At 45.8% G+C, this 20,134-nt stretch overlaps 6 protein-coding genes across 6 annotated transcripts; 5 read left to right on the forward strand and 1 right to left on the reverse strand.

Moving 5' to 3' along the window:
- Window positions 1-1,689: 1,689 nt before the first annotated feature.
- Window positions 1,690-5,223, forward strand: AOL_s00076g358 (uncharacterized protein; the record flags this gene model as incomplete). Its single annotated transcript, XM_011122911.1, has 10 exons — window positions 1,690-2,106; window positions 2,178-2,313; window positions 2,367-2,753; window positions 2,813-2,901; window positions 2,956-3,798; window positions 3,849-4,131; window positions 4,186-4,315; window positions 4,372-4,787; window positions 4,845-4,948; window positions 5,002-5,223. The coding sequence occupies 10 exons, from the start codon at window positions 1,690-1,692 to the stop codon at window positions 5,221-5,223; spliced, it is 3,027 nt and encodes a 1,008-aa protein (XP_011121213.1).
- An 81-nt stretch (window positions 5,224-5,304) lies between these two features.
- Window positions 5,305-5,556, forward strand: AOL_s00076g359 (uncharacterized protein; the record flags this gene model as incomplete). Its single annotated transcript, XM_011122912.1, has 1 exon — window positions 5,305-5,556. The coding sequence occupies one exon, from the start codon at window positions 5,305-5,307 to the stop codon at window positions 5,554-5,556; it is 252 nt and encodes an 83-aa protein (XP_011121214.1).
- Window positions 5,557-5,922: 366 nt separating this feature from the next.
- Window positions 5,923-8,216, forward strand: AOL_s00076g360 (uncharacterized protein; the record flags this gene model as incomplete). Its single annotated transcript, XM_011122913.1, has 3 exons — window positions 5,923-5,931; window positions 6,045-6,208; window positions 6,281-8,216. The coding sequence occupies 3 exons, from the start codon at window positions 5,923-5,925 to the stop codon at window positions 8,214-8,216; spliced, it is 2,109 nt and encodes a 702-aa protein (XP_011121215.1).
- A 1,612-nt stretch (window positions 8,217-9,828) lies between these two features.
- Window positions 9,829-10,692, forward strand: AOL_s00076g361 (uncharacterized protein; the record flags this gene model as incomplete). Its single annotated transcript, XM_011122914.1, has 1 exon — window positions 9,829-10,692. One exon carries the CDS (start codon window positions 9,829-9,831, stop codon window positions 10,690-10,692), a length of 864 nt encoding a protein of 287 aa, XP_011121216.1.
- Window positions 10,693-11,157: 465 nt separating this feature from the next.
- On the forward strand, window positions 11,158-12,222 carry AOL_s00076g362 (uncharacterized protein; the record flags this gene model as incomplete). Its single annotated transcript, XM_011122915.1, has 1 exon — window positions 11,158-12,222. The coding sequence occupies one exon, from the start codon at window positions 11,158-11,160 to the stop codon at window positions 12,220-12,222; it is 1,065 nt and encodes a 354-aa protein (XP_011121217.1).
- Window positions 12,223-12,883: 661 nt separating this feature from the next.
- AOL_s00076g363 (uncharacterized protein) lies at window positions 12,884-18,375 on the reverse strand (the record flags this gene model as incomplete). Its single annotated transcript, XM_011122916.1, has 3 exons — window positions 12,884-17,841; window positions 17,905-18,211; window positions 18,286-18,375. The coding sequence occupies 3 exons, from the start codon at window positions 18,373-18,375 to the stop codon at window positions 12,884-12,886; spliced, it is 5,355 nt and encodes a 1,784-aa protein (XP_011121218.1).
- Window positions 18,376-20,134: the final 1,759 nt, after the last annotated feature.

The raw sequence follows: 20,134 nt of genomic DNA on the forward strand, positions 1-20,134 counted from the left end.
TGGCATCTGCACAAGCTCCCCTAGTCGCAACTTGCAGATATCCATGTCATGTGTATCGTGTGATAGTGCTACCCTAGACCGAAATTCCCGCACTTAGCTACCTAGGCTTCTGGGATACCGGTAACACTTAGATACGAGGCTAAGTAGTACCGGTCTTGTAAATTAGTCTGTGGGTCGCTCCGACACGTTCATAGTCGTAAATATATCAGGCGACTGACAAGTCGGGGTTGGATACAGTATGTTCGGGTTTTAAATTAATCGGGGGCATATGCTCCGATGACTAAACACTTCGTTTGACAAAGGGTGGAGATCGATATAGTACCGCTTAGCGGAGGAGGAAAAAAGATTCGATTCTCTGGAAAGAATGTTCACAAGTCTCAATAAATACCTAGGTACTCGGGGGTTGAACTAAAGTGGACACTAGATACTCGTGCTAGAGCTACTAAAATACTAATAGGAATTATTTGGCCCCGACGATATATCAAAGATATAAGCTAGATATCTAAATTCTAAATCGTCTCGTATTGGATTATGATTTCCTTATATATATATATACCTGAAGGCTATAAATCTCGGTATTGATATTGTAGATGTCGAACGATCCGCACACTAGGACATTAACAAAGCGAGATGCATATGCAGCAAGGTGGTACGGAATGGTGCTATCCGGGTAAATGAAGTTATTCCAGCTACTTTAAGCATTCCGGCTACTGGTTAAATTGATTTGGCGAGATGCAGACCCATGGTTAGGCTATGGGATCCGGGACTTGTGTGTATATAAGGTCAGGTTTGTCGGCTCCCGGGTGTGGTTTCTACATACTCAACAACGTAGCTTGTCAGATGTCTGAATCTGAACCTTATGCTTTACAATGGATCCGAGGATGTCAAATTATCCTGAGATAGCTCCTGATAATTAGGGCATAACTAGAATCTTGTAGGTGCCTTGAATAATAATTATCTCAAATATAGTCTAGTTCTAGCCGTCTATGCAATGTTGGACTTTTTATAATTACGGAGATAGCTTCGCATCTAGATTACAAAGTTAAGTGCTAGTATGGATTCAAGAATTTGTATTTCTAAAGGACCCCTAAGGTATCCATGTAGATTTAAGTCTATATCCTCATGAATTTATATCATGAATTAGAGGGTGTCTAGGACCTCGAAAGTCGAATTATTATATTCGAAGAGACCGGCTAGTCTTGGCTGTGGAACGCAAGCATTCCAAGCGAAGTAGAGTGTTGGATTTTTGCAACAATCGGCAAATTGTGATACCTATTCAGACTGATACCCATTCCGGAATGAGTTACTGAGGCTCGAGCGTGTTAATGGAGAATAACGTAATTTGGAAGCTGGGAATTCCTATCAACTTCTAGCTTATCTTCATAATAAAAGTCGCTGGACTTGATTGTATAACAATAAGACCGTGGCGCATGGAACTCGTGTGGCTTAGTTTGACAACTGTGGCTGGTAAATGTCGTCAACACCACACAACACAAAGCTGAACACAACACAACACAACAACCAGCTCCATTGAGGCCGGTCCATTGAGACCAAAACTTACAGCAACGGAGCTGTGCTCGTGTTGAACCAGACCCAAACGAAGCTACCCACAGAGCCACATGAGTGGCTATCCCAGACCTCTAATCTCTTCAACCTCACACCCACCACCTCCCAAAGACATCATCGAAAATGACCTCGATACCCGACGGAGAAGACAAAGAGGCCTCTAAGGAGACCTCTGGAGCACAGCCAGTTACCATGGACGAACCTTTCCCGGATTCATCCGCCATTGACGATGAGGTTATCGACCTCTCCCCCGGAATCGATATCGAACCTGACGCTGAACCTCGCTTGGGGGCCAAACGAGGCGCAAAGCTATCTATACCTTTTGGACCGTCGCAAACACCACCACAAACACAGTCGCAAACACAGTCGCAACCTCAAAATCAAAATCAAAGAACGAAATCAGGCCTCGAAATGGCTTTTGAGAAGGGCTTACGTATCGATACGGCGATTACCGATAGAGAAGGCGACAATGGTTTCGCGCCCGATTCACTTAGCTTATCGCAGCTTAAGAAGCTGGTAACTGAAATGCCAAAACAGAAGGTACGAGCTTCCGGGTAGAGAGTTGACCTGAACCTCCAATCAAAGCGAGAGCTAACAGAAGCAATAAACAGCAAATCGAGTATGCCTTCAAATACTCCGACACCGATACCCTACAGAACGAAATCGAAGAGTGGTTCCCGTACATTGAAACTGACCGGCAGCTTGTCCTCGCATGCAAACGCCAATTCCAGCGCATATACACAGAAGGTTCGTTGCCAAGGGCTATGCAGTTGCCCTACAGATATACTGACTGGTGTTAGTGCCTTGGACAAGATCATCTGCAACCCGAAAGAAGAAGTGCTTGAACCGTCTTGTTGAGTACATCGAGTCATCATCCCAGGACCAGCGAATAGAAGCTCTTTTGTCTGTATGCTACGTAGCACAGGGAGTATACGGCGAAACGCGATCAATAGACCATCAAATCCATTGGATAAAGGAGAATTGCATGCTCATCCGGCAGACATCCATACTAGACCCGTTATGGAGCTTAATCAGGATGAGAATATCGAAGGAGTGGGAGGACCGGGAGCCGAGCGACGATGATATGCCGCGACAAGTCGATCGTAGAGAGTTAAGACTTTGTCTAACCATATTATATCTGTTGCTGGAGACTGGCCGCGACGATGAGAGATTTTGCGAAGAAGTTGGTAAGTTCGATTCGATTGCTAGTAATATGGGAATACTACTAACGGTTAGTAATTTCTAGCTGGCCTTGAGCCTAATATAACCCTTTTCATTGTCGAAAATGTGGCTAAGCTCCGCTGGGAAGATGCTCCTGGTGTTCCTTTGCAATCAGTAAGCCGTCCAATCGATGCCATTGGTGAGGTAGATTGCTGACATACTATTTAGTTCCTACTACTACTTTGGAAGATCCTCCTATGTATCCTAGGTACCACGGAGCAGCTCAAGAAAACAAAAATGCTTCGAATTCTTCTTACTGAAGGCGCAAATGACAACGGTCCACCAACCACGAAAGGACAGCCTGCGTTGTTACCAAAGAAGATGGTACAGAGCAAACGGGACACTCCTCCAAGTGATGTTGATGAGGTCACCAGGTCTATCAACATTACATTACCCGCGGATGCCACAATATCACCGTATTCTAAAATCACTGCCTCACCGTTGGATTACCACAATTTCCGGCAGGAGCTTCTACATAAATACCCCGCTTATAGTGCTCCGGCGGTTCCTAACTTTGTTACAAAGTCTCTTGTCGCAAGCCCCAATGGGGAGCTCGGCTTTCCTACAGTCTTTACATCAGCGTCTACGACTCCATCGATTTTGAATCAACCAGTCCATATTGCTACTCCAGCACCATCGCCTCCACCATCGCCTGTTGCAGGCAAGGGTGGGAAGAAGCATAACTACCAGACGAACAACAATTTCCCTTTCCTGTATCCTCCCACTGCCCTTGGAGGTTGGAAAGACGGTTGGGCCAATATGAATTCTAGCGATGTCGGTGTCCCAACTAGTATTCGGGAAGGCGGTGACCTATTCAGGTCGAGAGTTCGAGTTAGCCCTGCCTTACAACAGCTCGCCGAGGAAAAGGAACGTTTCCTAAAGTCAGAGCGAGGATGGTCAGCAGCAGACTGCGAGCTGAAAAGTGACCAAGAGAAAATCCGAGCTGCGTCAGATGTTTGTCGGGACAAGCACAACGAAATTCAAGTTCTAGAACGGGTCGATGCTCTTTACGTAAGTACTCCATGACTAGAGGATAGTTGAATTTTTACTAACAGCAAAAGCGTGACATCCTTCCATTCCTCCAATCGTTTGTCATTGTCTTGTTAAAGATCACTCTATCGAATATGTCCATCACCAACCCCCCGGTCCCTCAGAATGGAAGCAACGTTAGTGACAAGAAGGATGAGGACCCAAACAATGTTGGAGTCTTGGGCGATGCACTCGAACTTGACGGTGTTGCTTTTATGAGTATGGAGGAACTCGATAAACTCCGAAACAAAGAAATCATGAGCAAAGTGACGGGGGCGCTGTTCTTGTCATTGCTGAAGTGGTTCCGTGTTTCACGTAAAACCCCTACACCCCCACAAAATTAGCGTTGCTTCACTAACTTCCGCATAGATGTCTTGAAATTCGAATACTTGTCACAACTTTTGTTAGATTCGAACTTTCTTCCACTAATGTTGAAGATTTACAGTCAACAAGAGGTGACTGCTGCGGTCGCGCTGATATCTGACAAAAAGGACTTCTCGTAAGTGATTTGTGGCTTACGTTATACCAAACTTAGCTAAATTATATTGCATATAGGTATTTCCAATTTTGCTCAAAGAACTCCGCAAGACAGTATACGGCCCCGGTCCCACCTCCTAGACCCAGGGGGCAATCTGACTCTTCAGACGATGCCGTACCCCCACCTATAATGAGGATCCGACGCATCAACACCGAGCCTGAGCCTCCCATTCTAGTGAAGCCAGACAGCAACGGCGAGGAGCCCACGATTATTACGGAATTTTCGTGGAGGAATTTCTTCACCACTGTTAATTTCCTTCGCGTGATGCAGAAAGTCTGCAAGGGCAAACCACATCGAAATCTTATGTTGGTACAATATAAGAGTAGCACTATACTAAGGAAACCACTCAAAGTTCCGCAAGATGAGATGAGACTGTATACACTCAAGTTGTTTAAAGGGCAGGTACCCTTCTGTGGGAGGAAGTGGAGGCAAAGTACGACCAATCCTTTTTCAAAAGTCTGAGCTGTAGTTTTACTAACGATCTTTGAAGGTAACATGCGTGTGATTACGTCGATATATCTGTATTGCCGGCCGGAGCTTAGAGATGACTGGCTCGCAGCTTCAGATATTGATATCGAGGTTGAAGAAGCGATGGTAAGTCACTAAACTCCCCGCAGGTTGGGAAACAAAGCTCACATAATTTATAGCCACAAGAACAGGCCCTCCGTGGGCTGATTCACTTCTACAACCTCCAACACTATCCTCAGCCGATGACGCTAATGGGATTCGACCCCAACCTGCTAGCCGAAGAACGAAACTTCTTCACCCGAGAGCTGGAGAAAATAGACTGGGGCCCCTCATCGCTGGAGAACGATGCAGAGGGGGAGGAGATGGTCTGGGATGGACCGCCACTTTTCCAGCCTTCTTAGAACGAGGGTCAGAAGGTGGCGACCCTAAGATCATCCACCCCCTGCGGGACCTTGCGTGGCAAACCCGAGGGCAAAGATAAAATGCCTCCGGTAGAGCAGGCTCCCGAAGCTCAAGCACGAGCTTTTGCGAGAAGAAAAGCGGAGGAGTTCCAGCAGTTGCCGACGATCGGCGACTATGTAATGTCGCGTCGTTCCGACCCGGAACAAATCAGGGCGCGAGAGAGGGAGGAGGAGGATGTTCGAAAGGCAAGGAAGGAGACTGAGAGGGAGAAGCTGGAGTGGGAATCCCAATTTTTGAGGGATTACCCTGGCCATTGGCAGGGTGTAGATTGAGGTGTAGGAGGGGTGCAGCGTACTTCCCAACCTCTCAAGATGAGGGGTTGGTGGGTCTATTATTGAATGAAGCACCAATTTGCCCTGCCATATCATGCGCAAGTTTTGTCGTAAGCCAGTGAGCGGTTCGATGTAATATTAAATATCGTAAGCGGGATTTCTCGTAGCAGCACACCTAGTAGCCAACAATGTGTGTTTGAAGGCTGTGTTGAGTATGTGGTATTTTGGGGCGGTGGTTTCTTTTTCTACGTCGCACAAAAGCCGGCCGACCTCGCAGCATAAAGTTGGCTCCTTCCGATTCCAGCCAATCCTTCTTGCCCAATTTCTCATCCTCGTAGAGTATCACAGAACGGCAGGTTAGAAATCATGGCAACGGTCAGTGAATGTGCTTTTTGATTTTTATAGTCAATTGGGTTTTATAGTTCGTCAACTAACGCTTCTGAAAGCTATCAAGGCTGCGATCATGCTCGCGAGCGATCTCGATACAGTCCCACCTGTTGGGTGCTCGAAACCACAGCCTCGGCCACCGTAGATGTCTTGCGACAGCTGCCAATAACCAAAATCTCACGGAACGTATCGTTCAGAAGTATGCTGTCGGCCTAGCACCCGATAAATTGGTTAAATCTGGCGATTATGTTACAATTACTCCGAGGTACGTTGATTGGGTGGCCAAATTCCTAGACTTTGAAGCCTCTAAATCTAACTATAACACGAAAAAACACAGCCATTGCATGACCCACGATAACTCATGGCCTGTAGCCACGAAGTTTATGGATATCGGCGCATCTAGGATCAAAGATAATAGACAAGTCGTGATGACACTCGACCACGATGTCCAAAACACCTCAGAAGCGAACTTAAGAAAGTATGCGAACATCGAAAATTTTGCGAAAAAGAATGGTGTCAACTTTTACGGTGCAGGACGGGGAATCGGACATCAGATCATGGTTGAAGAAGGTTATGCTTGGCCGGGGACTATGATGGTCGCTTCGGACTCTCATACGAATATGTACGGTGGAATTGGGTGTTTGGGAACGCCAATTGTTAGAACGGATGCGGCAGCGATTTGGGCGACCGGACAAACTTGGTGGCAGATCCCACCTGTTGCGAAGGTTGAGCTCAAGGGGAAGTTACCTAAAGGCGTTACGGGGAAGGATGTCATTGTTGCCCTCTGTGGTATTTTTAATAAGGATCAGGTCCTTAATCATGCAATTGAGTTCAGTGGGAGTGCAGAAACGATCGCTTCGATACCGGTTGACGATCGGTTAGCTATCGCGAATATGACAACGGAGTGGGGGGCTTTGACTGGATTATTCCCTGTCGATAAATTGACCAAGAAGTGGTTGGAGAACAAGGCACAGGATAAGAATCTCGACGTATCGAGCCATATCAACGACAGGAAGCTCGAGGCACTCGCTGAGAGTGGTTCTTTTGAATCGCCACAAGATGCAGCATATGCCAAAGTATTAACACTCGACCTCGAAAGTCTATCGCCTTACGTCGCCGGTCCAAACTCCGTCAAACTTGCTACACCGCTGGCTGAGTTGGAACAGAAGAACATTAGTATTCAGAAAGCGTACTTGGTATCCTGCACCAATTCCCGAAGCTCTGATCTTGAGGCAGCAGCGAGCGTCATCAAGTCGCTCGGTGGCGATAAAAAGATCCATGATGATGTTGAGTTCTACATCGCTGCAGCTTCGATGCCGGAGCAAAAGATCGCGGAAGCGAAGGGTGACTGGCAGATACTCCTGGACGCAGGTGCTCGCCCCCTCCCAGCTGGCTGTGGGCCGTGCATTGGACTCGGTACTGGTTTGCTCAAGGCTGGAGAGACAGGTATCTCGGCAAGCAACAGAAACTTCAAGGGTCGTATGGGTGACCCATCTGCCCTTGCTTACCTCGCTTCACCCGAGGTTGTGGTCGCAAGTGCCCTAGCTGGCAAAATTGTGGGACCTGGGTTTTTTGATAAACCAGCACCTGCAGTTATCGCTAGCGATTCTTCAGCATCTGGCGATGCAGCTCTTGGATCTGCTAGCACCGCTACTGACGCACCTTCAGAATCACTCACTGCAATTTTACCCGGCTTCCCTACCAAGATCTCTGGTGAAATCGTCTTCTGCGATGCAGACAATATCAACACCGATGGTATCTACCCCGGAAAATACACCTACCAGGATGGCTTAACCCGCGATGACATGTCCAAAGTGTGCATGGAAAACTATGACCCGACTTTCAAGGAAATTGCCAAGCCAGGTGATATTCTTGTTTCGGGTTTCAACTTTGGTTGTGGCTCTAGCCGTGAACAAGCCGCTACGTCTATTTTAGCAAGGGATATCGCATTGGTTGTCGCTGGAAGCTTTGGAAACATCTTTAGCAGGAATAGTATCAATAATGCATTATTGACGGTGGAGGTGCCAAAACTGATTGAGAGGTTGAGAGAAGTGTTTAAGGATGAGAAGCCACTGGCGACAAGGAGGACGGGGTGGACTTTGGAGTGGGATATTGAGAGAAGTTGGGTTAGTGTGACTGAGAAGGTGAATGGACAGGAAACCACCTGGGGCAAGAGGGTGGGAGATTTACCACCAAATGTCCAAGATATCATCTCCAAGGGAGGGCTGGAAAGCTGGGTCAAGGCGGAATTGAAGAAGGAGGGCGAGGCATAAGAATTGTTTGATAGAGAATTTTTGTTTTATGTGTAACTACTAAGGCCGCTTGCATTTAGATATTATATTTTTATTTGTACAATGTTATCAGCATATAAAGTTTATCCATATATTTCGCTTTGATTCTTGATAAAATCTTGGGTCTATATAGGTATTTTATCGATCATTCCGTGTCGACGAGCTTGCTTTTCTTAGCATGTCTTGGCAGTAAAAAGAGTTTCCGGAAAATTTGAAGCTTGAGTAAAAAACCCAAGTTATCCTACACAACCATGAAGCCCCGAATGACAAGCTCTTATATTTCACTGGATCTCAAGCCAGAAAGGTAATATGGTCCAGGATAAGGACTTTGCGAATATTCGGAAGCTTTCTTGGTGTAGTTGGTTATCACGTCAGTCTCATATCTTGGTATGAAGGCCTTAAACAGGCAGAAATCTGAAGGTCAGCAGTTCGATCCTGCTAGAGAGCACAACGTATGTCTACCGAGTCCCAAACGAGTTTGGGATAACCGGTAGGGATATATTTTTTTCCTTTCCTCGGTTGGGCCCAGAGGTTGCATGGGTGTATGCATGGTTTTGGTTCATGAGAACTTTTTTTTTTTGCTTCCACATGGAACATGATGGATATATCGCTGAAGGACGCCTCTGCAGACGGAAATTTGATTGGAAATATGGACCATCTATCGAGAAGAAGGTATCGATTATCAAATAGTGTAACCGTCACTCGCGGACTCTCATGTTATCAATTGATATCATCAGAGGTATCCTCTGTTGTATTTTGAAGGTTCGGGTGTTGGAGTCTTGGCACACGCACATCAATATTTCGATCTTGACTTGGCATTAATATTCGCTCGTAAATAACTACGCTTGATATAGCAACTGAGAAGAATACCTTTCATCTACAACCACAGGAAGAAGTCAACAGCGTATCCCGTCCGCTCTGCGCTACTTAAGCTTCTTACCGGCCAGCTAGTAGTGCTATCGGAGATGAGGTGCGAATATTGGCTGTTGTAGGTTAAACTTTTGCGAATCTGGTGATTCTTTTTTTGCATTTTTTGGACTTCAATTGGTGCAATTTTCTTCTTTTTTTTCTTCTTTTCTTCTTTCCCTTTTCTCGGAAGGTCTAGATCTTATAGATCGAGAAATTTTTGCATTGGAGATTTAATTCGAATACTGGACACATATGCTGTCCAATACAGCTTGTATATCATTGGTCGGTAAGTCTTGAATGCTTTCCTATTCGATTCTAGGTTCTTCCGTGTAACGTAATTAAATTATTCCAAGAGGTAGATGCTTCATAGGGTCTTTTGCAAGCTTCATTGCTTTTTTATTGCTGGTTTCAATGTAATACCGTGCTACTGCAATTTCAATTGAGATCTTGGTTCGCTGTCAGCTGCCACGCATGCGCATGAATCTTTTGAAAATTATGTTCCCCGCACAGAACATGGCATAGCCTGCATCACCATATTCCTGTAGTACAGCCGGCATCGTTTAAGGCGCTATCACCCTTGGCTATTGCAAGAAGAATTCATTGAAGGATTTCCGCATCACCAAGGAAAAGAAATCTCTTGGCCGAGAAGAGAGAAAACGAAGGGAAGGAAACAAAACCGATATCGATGGACCAGACAATTTCAACTTCTTCAAATGCAAAGGGAATAAACGACCTCCCTGCTGAACTCCACTTCGAGATCCTCTCATATCTTACCGACAATATCACTTCACAAATATCCGCTAGCAAAGTTTGTCATCTTTGGGAATCCATCATCCTGACCGACTCATACTTTCAACTCCTTCGCTATACGCCACTACAGACTCACCATTCTGAACTTATCGCAGTCAATCAAATCTTCAATCTAACCGAAGCATGGGTATCACGACCAGACCCTATTACTCGGCAACCGGAAAGTCCTGCCATGGAACTTAGGTGCAAAATCGTGGATGAGGAAGTTATAGCATACCACTACGTCCCGGACAAGAACTATTACGCTTATGGAAAGGAATATAATTTCGGACCCCCACCCCGCGACGGCGAACCTGGTGTCTTAGATATTTCTCGAAGCACAATTCTAGACGAACAGTGTATTCGTGATATCTCAATCCTACCCATCGAAGAACAAGAATGGAATGAAGAGGTTCCACGGTTAACTGCACCACTAGAGGAGTTGGATATTCTAACCGCCATTCATTTCCGTGGTGAATATTACCCAGACGTCATATTTGCTGAACCCGTCAATTTCCTAGTCAAAGGAGGACTCACGATTCGACAATTACTCGAAAATATCGTTAGTACTTTGATTGCATCGATGAAATCAAAATCGGATCTAGATACTAAAAAGGAACATTATGTATACCTTGCAATGCGGTATATTCGGGAAGGCGGCTGTAACGAATGTTGGTTTCGAACATATCTTTGTCATCCGGACGTGAGGATATCTGAGGATGGGAAGCTTTTGAACGTCGTTATCAGAGATGCAATGTAAGGCCGACTTTACATATGCACTTTTATGCTCGATTCTTGCATTTGATGCTATATTGGACTACCTTTTAAGCTTTGACGTCGGACCTTGGAAAAAAGCTTCGCCCGGCCGGTTACGAAACGGCGTTCGAAACGCCTGCCTTGCCAAAGACGCAGCAAAAGTGCATTGGACCTTTATCCGTCGATGCATCTTAAGCATTCACTGCGCATTATATAGACACAGCTAGCACTGCGCAGTTCAAAATGCAACATCTGAGGCTGAGGGGAATACGATATTCACAACTGCGCCAGTCTACAAGGTCCAGAACGTTATTGGACAGTATCGATATATATATCTAGACCGGAACAAGCCTGAGACTATAAAACAATCTTAGTCTCCCGTCCATTGATCTAGGCAATTGAATTCAAACCCGCATTGGCAGCCAAAGCCTAGAATATCAATATCACCTTCAAAGCTTTAAACAAAACCATGTCACCAAATAACCCCCCCTGCCCCCTCCTCTCCCTCCCCGCCGAGCTCCACCTCGAAATCCTCTCCTACATCTCCACCCTCGCCGACCAGATCTCCGCCAGCATAGCTTACCCACCCTGGAGCATCCTCATCTCCAAAAGCGACCCTTTGAAACGACAAAGATACACCCCCAACAGACCCTGGAAAAGCGCAGGTCTCCACAACCTCCTCAGTCCCACACACTACCACACGTTCTTCGGCATAACCGCCAAATCCGGTGTCATAACTTCCTACAGTCTCTACACCTTTGACCGTCTACATAATGACTGGCACGAAGAATTACAAAGAGTAGTAAGATACCGTGCATCACTACCCCACCGCTACGGACCCGGGAAACGAATCTTCAAAGACGATGATCAAGATCTTGGCGTAAACCGTAGAGATTACACAGATTTCTCGAAATTACTTCGTAAAATCGATATCTCCGGCAGTTCAGACGGCGGTGGTTGTGAGTTTATGATCGATGAAACTTTGTTTTCACCGTTTTTGACAAGAGAGGTGATAGAAGAAGATTGGAAACTTCCATTGGATCTTTCGTTGAATAACGATAGAATCGAATGGACTTTTCTCGGCAAAATGGTCCTACAAGGGTTTCCCATCTCATTTAGATCAACGGAATGCGGTCTTATCAAGAACCATCGAGATTTCTATACCATCTACGTACCTGAAACAGAATCATCATCAGAAAGCGGACTCACCCTCCGAAGAATCGCTGAAATAGCAGTGGAAAAACTCCAAGAAAAGATCCCATACGAGCTAGGAACCACCGAGATTACAAGACTAGTCGGTCCGTTACATCCTTACCGTGCGGACGGTCTGATGAAAAGCGAAGGTTTAGATCCGGAAAAGGAACATATTATATTATTCGATGAGAATTGGTGTAAAACATCGTTTCATGACGGAGAAATGGGGGTTGCTGTTTTCATCCTGCCTTTTGATGATCATGAGAAGAAAATGGTGACCAAGTATGTTTTGAATAGGGAGGATGCTTCTAAGAGGATGTGGCTACCTCGTATCTATTAAAAAATATATGCATATATATATATTTAATATTTATGCTTGCCCGGCGCGGCCATTATTTCGGACCCTTAAGCACTTACGAGTGCCTAGCTCTATATACTCAAGATCTTTATTAATGTTTTAATTAAAAATTTCAGTGATATTCGTGTGGATAGTTAATCATTGATCATAATATTCATCTGCACAGTTAGTTAGCCGTCTTATCATCAGGAAAATACGCAATCTCACTCCAATATATATCAGATAAAGTGAACGAGATATTCAAAGTATTCAAGCATTCTTTCATTCTCAACCACCACCTCCACCAATTCTAGAACGCCATAAACAGATCCTGCGCTAAGTATACATGATAGAAAGATAAAGTATCACCTGTAAAACGCCATAAAACGATGCAGGTGAGAAAGAATAAAGGATCCCATGTAATACAAAATTGTTTTTTTGAAGAAAAAGGAAGAGCAAGGCAAAAAAATTGAAAAATGAAAGAAGGAAAAAAAAAGGGAAAAACAAAGAAGACAATCTTTCAAAACACCCCCCGTAGCGTTCTTATATGGCATTCTATTCAAAGCGAGCGAACAATTACTGTCCCTCTCTATTTTCTCTTCCTCTTTTCACCAGTTATAGCACCGTCGTCAAACGCGCCATCAGGTTGCGAATTAGGGCGCGCCTAGAACCACCCTGAACTGCCTCCTCCCTGCGCACTACTCGTTGGCCCGTTACCGTGACCGCCGCCATGATGAACGTTGACTGGAATTCTGTTCGGTCCTGGTGCGATGCGTTCCGGCTTCTTCTCATTCGGTTTCTCCACACCTCTCTTCATCACACTGATGTATTTGCGCATATAATGCGTAACGAAACTTTCGGTATAGTACGAGTGGGCCGCACTATGGTCCGGTACCAGGTTATGTGCGATTTCATGACACATAACCACATACCAATAAGTCATCGTATCTCCTTCAGCAGTGCTTAACCCGGATTTGATCGGCGTCGCATGTAATTGCATAAAGTACGAGTAGTTGCAGAATAAACTGCCGCTGGTGTTGAAAGCAATGGTCCTGGAGCTTTCGTAGTAGAGTTGGATCTTCTTGAGTGGGATTTCGAAAACCTTTTGAGCCAGGGTTGCAATGACTGAACTAAACAGTATGAGATCTTGCATGTGGTTGTTGACGAAATCTTGCTTATCCTTCTCCGAGGTATTGTTGGTCATGAAGAAGTCGACGCCAGTGGGGAATTGACAAACTCGCACAAGGTCCGTACTAGGGCGCGCGTCGCAATAGGTATTTTGCTCTTTAACTTGGTTGGTTTGAGGAGGTGAGAAGATGTTGGTACTGCCGAATGGTTTCAAGGCACCGATAGCGTCCTTGAGGGTTCGATCGAGTGTTTCCGGAGATGTTGCCTTAATATCGCCTCCGTCACCCTCCCAGCCGCTACTTTGTTGAACAGTCGATGTCGGCCTTCCAAGCGGTCCGCCAAGTACATCTGGAGTACCGGCTCTAATACCATTCTCCTGATCAAAACCAAGCCCAGTCCGGAGCCGATTGAATAACCCTCCCCTCTTCCCCTCAAGTCTAGTTTCCAATGGCGGGGGGCCCCGGCTATTGTCTTCCGGAGAGTCGAAGAAGGCACCCGGCATTTTATGACGGGTTGGAGTAGTAGATAGTCCAGAAACAGGCTCGTTTTCATTCGGATATGGGGGTGGTTTATCATCATCATGATGTATCGCGATAGCTTGCGAGTTTTGTTGATGTAACTTGTCTGCTTCCTCCTGAGCCTTTCTCTGCGCTTCCAACCTCCTCTTTTGTTCCTCCGCAACCCTCATCTCATTTTCTTTCTTCAGCCTTAGGATACGGTCAACATTGTACCCACGACTCTTGAGCGTATAAAGGTCAGTACTGAGCAAGCTCTCCAACAAAAGCGCAGAATGTGGTTTCGGTTTCACGAGAATGAGCTTCAAAAGCTGCGCCGCAACGTCGAAAACCTTGTAATCCTGAGTGACATGGAGAATTGCATTTGTTTTATCTTTGGAATTAACGATAGCAGCGGTTGTCTTCTCCACATGGCTCTTACTCCCTGGAGAATGGAGGGTCCTACGAAGCCGGATGGAATTAACGATCCAAACTTCGAGGTTAGATTCAAGCCACTTAATGTCGTGTTTAACAAGGGAATGGTTGTTGTGGAAGAAAAGTCGGCACCTTTCCAAGCACAATTCGCGGATTTGTTTGCTTTTCAATGGGTCTTGTATTATTCGGCCAATCGTCCATTCCAGTGCAATTTGCTTGGATATTTGAGTAGACCCTAGCCCAGTATAAAAGCTTTCGAGTGTTTCCTCTTGTGGACAGGTGAGAACGTCGCTCTTGAAGATATTGAATAAGATGAAATCATCAACAATGGCAATCTCGTCGGCGCTAGCGAGTTGATATTCTTTGATGTTCTTTTCATCATCATCCACGTCCACAAGTTCGTTAGCACTTTCTGTCTTTTCGATTGTCGCTAGGAGGAATCTACTATGTTTCATAGCTTTGTGCAGAACTCTATCCTGCTTTAATTCCTGGTATGCTTCTGCTACTCTTCTAAGAATATTGAGGTATTTGATGGACGTCTCACAAGACGCGAGTAACCTCTCAGAGTCTCGAGTAAGCATGTATGCGATCTCAGAAATTGTAGGCTCAAGCTTGGTTCCACATTTCATCAAAAATGGGTTGGCATCTGCGCCGAAATCGACAAAGTCAAACACGTCTCTGAACTGGCTACTTTCGTCGCCCAAGAAGCAATTTCTTGGAGTAGTAAACTTCAAACGCCCATTACTCATTATAGGAACGATCGGTGACTTCCCAAGCTTCTCAACATGGGTTGGGTGGATCTCCGCCAAACGGGATGCGAAGTAACCGAAGGTAGTCTTGGCTTCTGCAGGAGTGTTTGGTGGACGTTCCATCAATTTGCGAACAGCAAAATCCATAGAAGGATCAGCTTTCACGCCAAACTTCGCAGCATGTTCCCGAAGGTCCTCCCTGAGAATCGGGACGCCTAAGACCGCAGCACGGGGGTTGGTAAAGCATTGATTTGGTGCCCCAAGTTTGGGGATGCCAGCTCGTGCATTTGGACCATCTAGTGGTAGGAACGGAGTATTCTGCTCCCCGATCTGGTAGTAGTTGTAGTTGTTGAGCACATAGTTGGTAGTATAATACTTGAGTGCCTTCTCCCGTCTCGCATGTGCCTTAACAACATCCCGCTCTTGAGCAGCGATAAATACTTGAAGCAAATAATTAGAGCTAGGGAATTGGTTAAGCCCAAGCTTCAGAACGAACTTCTCCTCTGCGGTCTGACCACCACGCCAATTTTGAGCACCGCCAGGCCATTGAATGATAGGGCACTCGAGTTCACGGAGTTCTGGCTTTGGAACAAATAAGTCCATGGCGCGATAAATCTTTTTATCATCGCCGTCTGCTTTGCAGAATGGAGTTTGTTTCAACTTTAGGATGTCTTCGGGCGGGATGTCTTGGCTGACACTGGTGAAGTACTTGATAAGATCGTAGGCGCTCCAGGTGGCCGCAGTATCGTCACCCTTCGCCTGCAACCGCTCCAAAACCAGAGAAAGCTCAAGAGTTTTCCGAACTCCCAAGGCCATAAGATAGTCTTCCTTGACGCCGTTCATGCTTTGGATAATTGGAAGGTCCTTGAAGATCTTGACAGTTGGGAAATATGCCTCGCCAGGTCTCTTCATACCCTTTGACGAAGGTACACATGATATTGGCTTGAGGACAGTCGCGATAGCATTCTTGTCGTTTGGAACGAGCTTCTTCCATGGTTTGGCCAGTATCGCATGGAAATGAGCAGCAAATTGTGCAGAAAGAGTAATGTTATGCTCAATCGCAATTTGCGATAGCGTTTCCGGCGAAGCCAAGTAAAGAGCCCATTCAACAAGGTCTAACTCCCTCCATCCCAAGGCTTGAAGTTCTTCACGTTTCATAGTCTTGGTCAGAGAGAAAGGTATACAGGTAGGTGGTACTGGCATTTCAGGCGGGAGAACAGCCGGAGTCACGAAGCTTGTGATACCCGCGAGCGCTATTGGGGTACCCGTAACTTCTGGCTTTTCTGTTTCTTCAGGGTTTGTCGATGAAGCAACAGCGACTCTGAGCAACTCTTGGACAAACTCCTGGCTGACATCACCGGACATCATCTTCTTGGCCAGCCACTTCAGGAAGACAACCATTTGCGCGCCAGTCAAAGCCCTGTTTTCTAACTCGGTCCTCATATCACTGAGGGAAAACTCATGGATGAAGCCATATAGCCTCAGAGCTCTAACGAATACAGGAGCATCGGTTTGGATCGTCGGAGGAAGCAAAGGGATACCAGACAGGAAACTACTAATTTCCTCTGCACCCTTCGGAATTATTCGAATAGTGTTGCTGGGCAAGATTCCCTTCGTACTGATCACCTCAACAACGTTGGAACATTGCCAAAAGGCTTCCTCGATAATCTGACCGACGACTGGGCTCGGCGTGCTCTCCACAAAAGTAAACATGTTCATGATATGTAGCACAGATGGCGCAACTTTATTCCATGCATCAATGGTTGTCGTATATTTGCCTTCTCCAGGTTGAATCCGGCCACGCAAGTCCGACATTTCGTAGAAGTACACGATACGTGCAAGAATACCCGCCATGCGCAGCATTTCTGCATTCCATTCTTTCACATAACGGGCGTTGAAATCAATGCTCTCACGCTCTACGGTTGGAATGACGCTGTGTGCCGCAAAATGCGCCCGAATAGCGGTGGTTTGATGAGTCGCGAACCCGATAAAAATCTTGCCAAGTTTCGTAGGCAGGACGTTCGCGAAAATGAAAGTATCGGATTTAGAATCCACGGACTCAGAAGCATCTAACTCCTCTTTCGACATAGTTAAAATAGCACACTTTGTCCTGCGTGGGGGAGGTTTCTTGGTTGCTCTCTCTAGGTTGGCGGCAAATGTCGAACCGACATTAGACTGAAGATTCGCAGTAGCTATTCTGATGAAAATAGTGCTACTAGTAACCTTTGAAAGGTCTACCGTGTCTACCAAATTTGCGGACGAGCCGTTACGGGAGATGTCCTTTAAGCTGTTGCTCACAGCTGGCTGTGCGAGTCTTTGCCAGAACCCTCTAAACCCGCTTGTGACCGTATCAGCGACAGCCTGTCCTAGTTTTGGTTTCTCCTTGTATGTAACAAGCCCCATAACATCAGCTGTGAGTTGGACGCTTTCAGAATCTACGCCAACAATCTTAAGCATTGCGCCAGTTCCCTTTTGGGCCGTCGAAATGCTTCCGGGGAGGCCGAGCGGATTGGCAGGCGACGTCTTCTTTTTGATCGAGGTAACACAATAATTGTCGATGTAGAGGTCGACTTTTTCGAGCGAAACGAACGTAAGGGAGGTCGCTAGGAATTGCGACAACGAGACTAACGGTGGTGGATCCGCCGGCTGTCGATACTCGAGTAGGAAAGTCGTCATCGGATCGTGCTGTGGGAGCTTAGCCCGCCTTGTGAATAACTGATTCCCTTTCCAGTAGAATGCCATGGCCTGAGAACCGGAGGAAACGAATGGTTCTTCGCACTCATCAAAGACACTGTAAAAACCAACACCAAAGGCACCTGCACATAAATCATATTAATATTAAATCTCACAAGCAAAAACCACACCCGAAGTTGACATACCAATTTTCGTCTCATCAGGGTTTCCCTCAGCAATTCTCTTCAGCCTCTGCCAATCTTCCTCGCGAAACGGAATGCCGTCATTCTTGACCAACATCCGTTTGCACTTGCTCTTCAACAATCTCTTAAGCTCTTCATTTTTCCTTTGAGTCGGTGTCATGGAGCTTAAATCGACCGAAGAATCAGCGGATGTCGGGCCAGCGGTTTCATATCGTATTTCAACACGTGTGGCACTTGCGTCTGCAGCATTTTGTAGTAATTCTCGTAAGGTAGTGTGTTCACCGGAGTATCGCGCTAGAACCTTGTCAATCTAGAATTGGAGGTATCATCGATTAGTATGGAATGCAGACGCCAGGATGCCTCAAGAAGAATGCAGCAACATACCAAAGCTCTTGTATTGACTGTAACAGCTTCCTCATCAACTCCGGAGCCGAGCGTTGTTTGCCGGAGCGAGTTGTAGTCTATGACAGACATTTTCTGAACAGTTGAATCGAGAAGCTACCAGAATGCTTTTTATGGTAATTCCGTGTAGGAAGGAGTGGAGGAAAAGATGGTGTATTTGTCCGTGGTAGAGAATATCTCGAGTTGAAGATGGTATCGCGACGGGTGGCGTATCTGTCGCAGTAATAAGGTTATTGGGAAATAGGAAATGAAGTTGGAAGTATGTAATTCGATGGAGCCAAGGTAGTTAGGCGATGAGGAAAGAAGGAAGAGAATGAAATGGTGAAATGTAAAGTGTGAAAGAACCCAGCTCGGGAAAAGGCTTGTCACAGTGCGCCCCCAAGCCCAAGGTCCCACAGCTGAATCGTGAGCTAACCAGCTGTCAGCCAGCAGCAGCAAGTAACCTCTTTAACTGTGTGATACGCCACTCTGCACAGGCAGCTATATCCACCTATTTTACTAGCTCTCTTGATTGTCCTAGAGCTTCCTCAAACCGTCATGACGCGGCTTCGGTTTCTGTATCGTGTGGTAGAATGGAGATATGAGATAGGAGATATAGAATATAGTTATCACAGAGAACGGATATATATCTCAGAGGTAAGTGGCTTCTTCTTTGCCCCTGTTATCAAGCGAGGGAGGAATGTTCGGGAAGAACCTCGAGGTTCGGTTGGCCGTCGTTCGTCAGCTGCAGGACAGATATGCAGCAGCAGATTAGAATTGCCTCCTAATTATAACTGGCTGTGACTCGGGATTGCGTGTACCTGCACTATCCTGTCCTGCACCTTGTGATGAGCGTGGGGAGATGACAAATGCGAGGTCGAAAGCAGGGGAAGGACTCGATGCTCCGACTAAATCGAGAGACCTGCGCGTCTTTCAGAGTGATTTATGCAGTCCAGCTACCTTTCCACCAAAAAACCATGTTTCGACTCAAGCGAGACGTCGGGTTTGGTCAGGGGAGCCGGTGTTAAGACCATATTAACTCCGACCACACTTCCAACACTCTCAACACGTTGACCTGATCCCATGATGCTAGTTACGTGCCATTTGGACCGTCTTGTAAACTACGAGGCTACAAGAACTTCTAAATATAATCAGATTAAGGAAGATTGTATCAAATGCATGCATGGCGAGTATAGGTATGCCTTGCATTTATTTCGTCGGCTAACTAAATCTAGCGAGTCCTCGTACGCCTCACATTCAGGGAATATCTACCGCTCAGATATCGATAGTCAAGAATTTGATTTTGATTGCTGACCTAAAAGTGACCTATTTAATCATATGTAGCCAAGTATTCAGGTAAACTAGCTACCGAATAAAATAGCAAGATGCCAGCTTTCTAGAGTAAGTTTAGACATTAGATGTAGAGAGCAACGAGCAAAATATCTCAAAGCTAGTATTGTAAAAGTAGCCTTCGGTTGCACAAAATCATGTAGATTAAATTGCAATACCCATCGCTTTTTTAATGCAGTCTTGAAGTCCCATACGTGAGAGAGGGAGTTCTGTATCTTTATCATATCCTTCTGGGACAGGTTCATCCCCCCAGAGTTCCCCTAGGGTGATGACTGGATCCTCCTCGTCTTCTAAGATATTCGGAAATACCTTCTACACTAATATATTAATAGAGACACTTTATCACAATTATACATAAAAAAAAAGATCAGAGGATACTTACAACTCTATCAAATTCTGATTCTTTCCAGACTTCCAAAAAGACATTATACTTGCGCTCGAGCGCGGACTTGGGTGTGTGCTTAGGCGCGGGCGCGGGCTCAGACGTGGAATCGTGCTCGTG

The sequence above is a fragment of the Orbilia oligospora genome, assembly GCF_000225545.1.
Source record: "Orbilia oligospora ATCC 24927 unplaced genomic scaffold scaffold00076, whole genome shotgun sequence".
In the NCBI taxonomy this organism is placed as follows: domain Eukaryota; kingdom Fungi; phylum Ascomycota; class Orbiliomycetes; order Orbiliales; family Orbiliaceae; genus Orbilia; species Orbilia oligospora.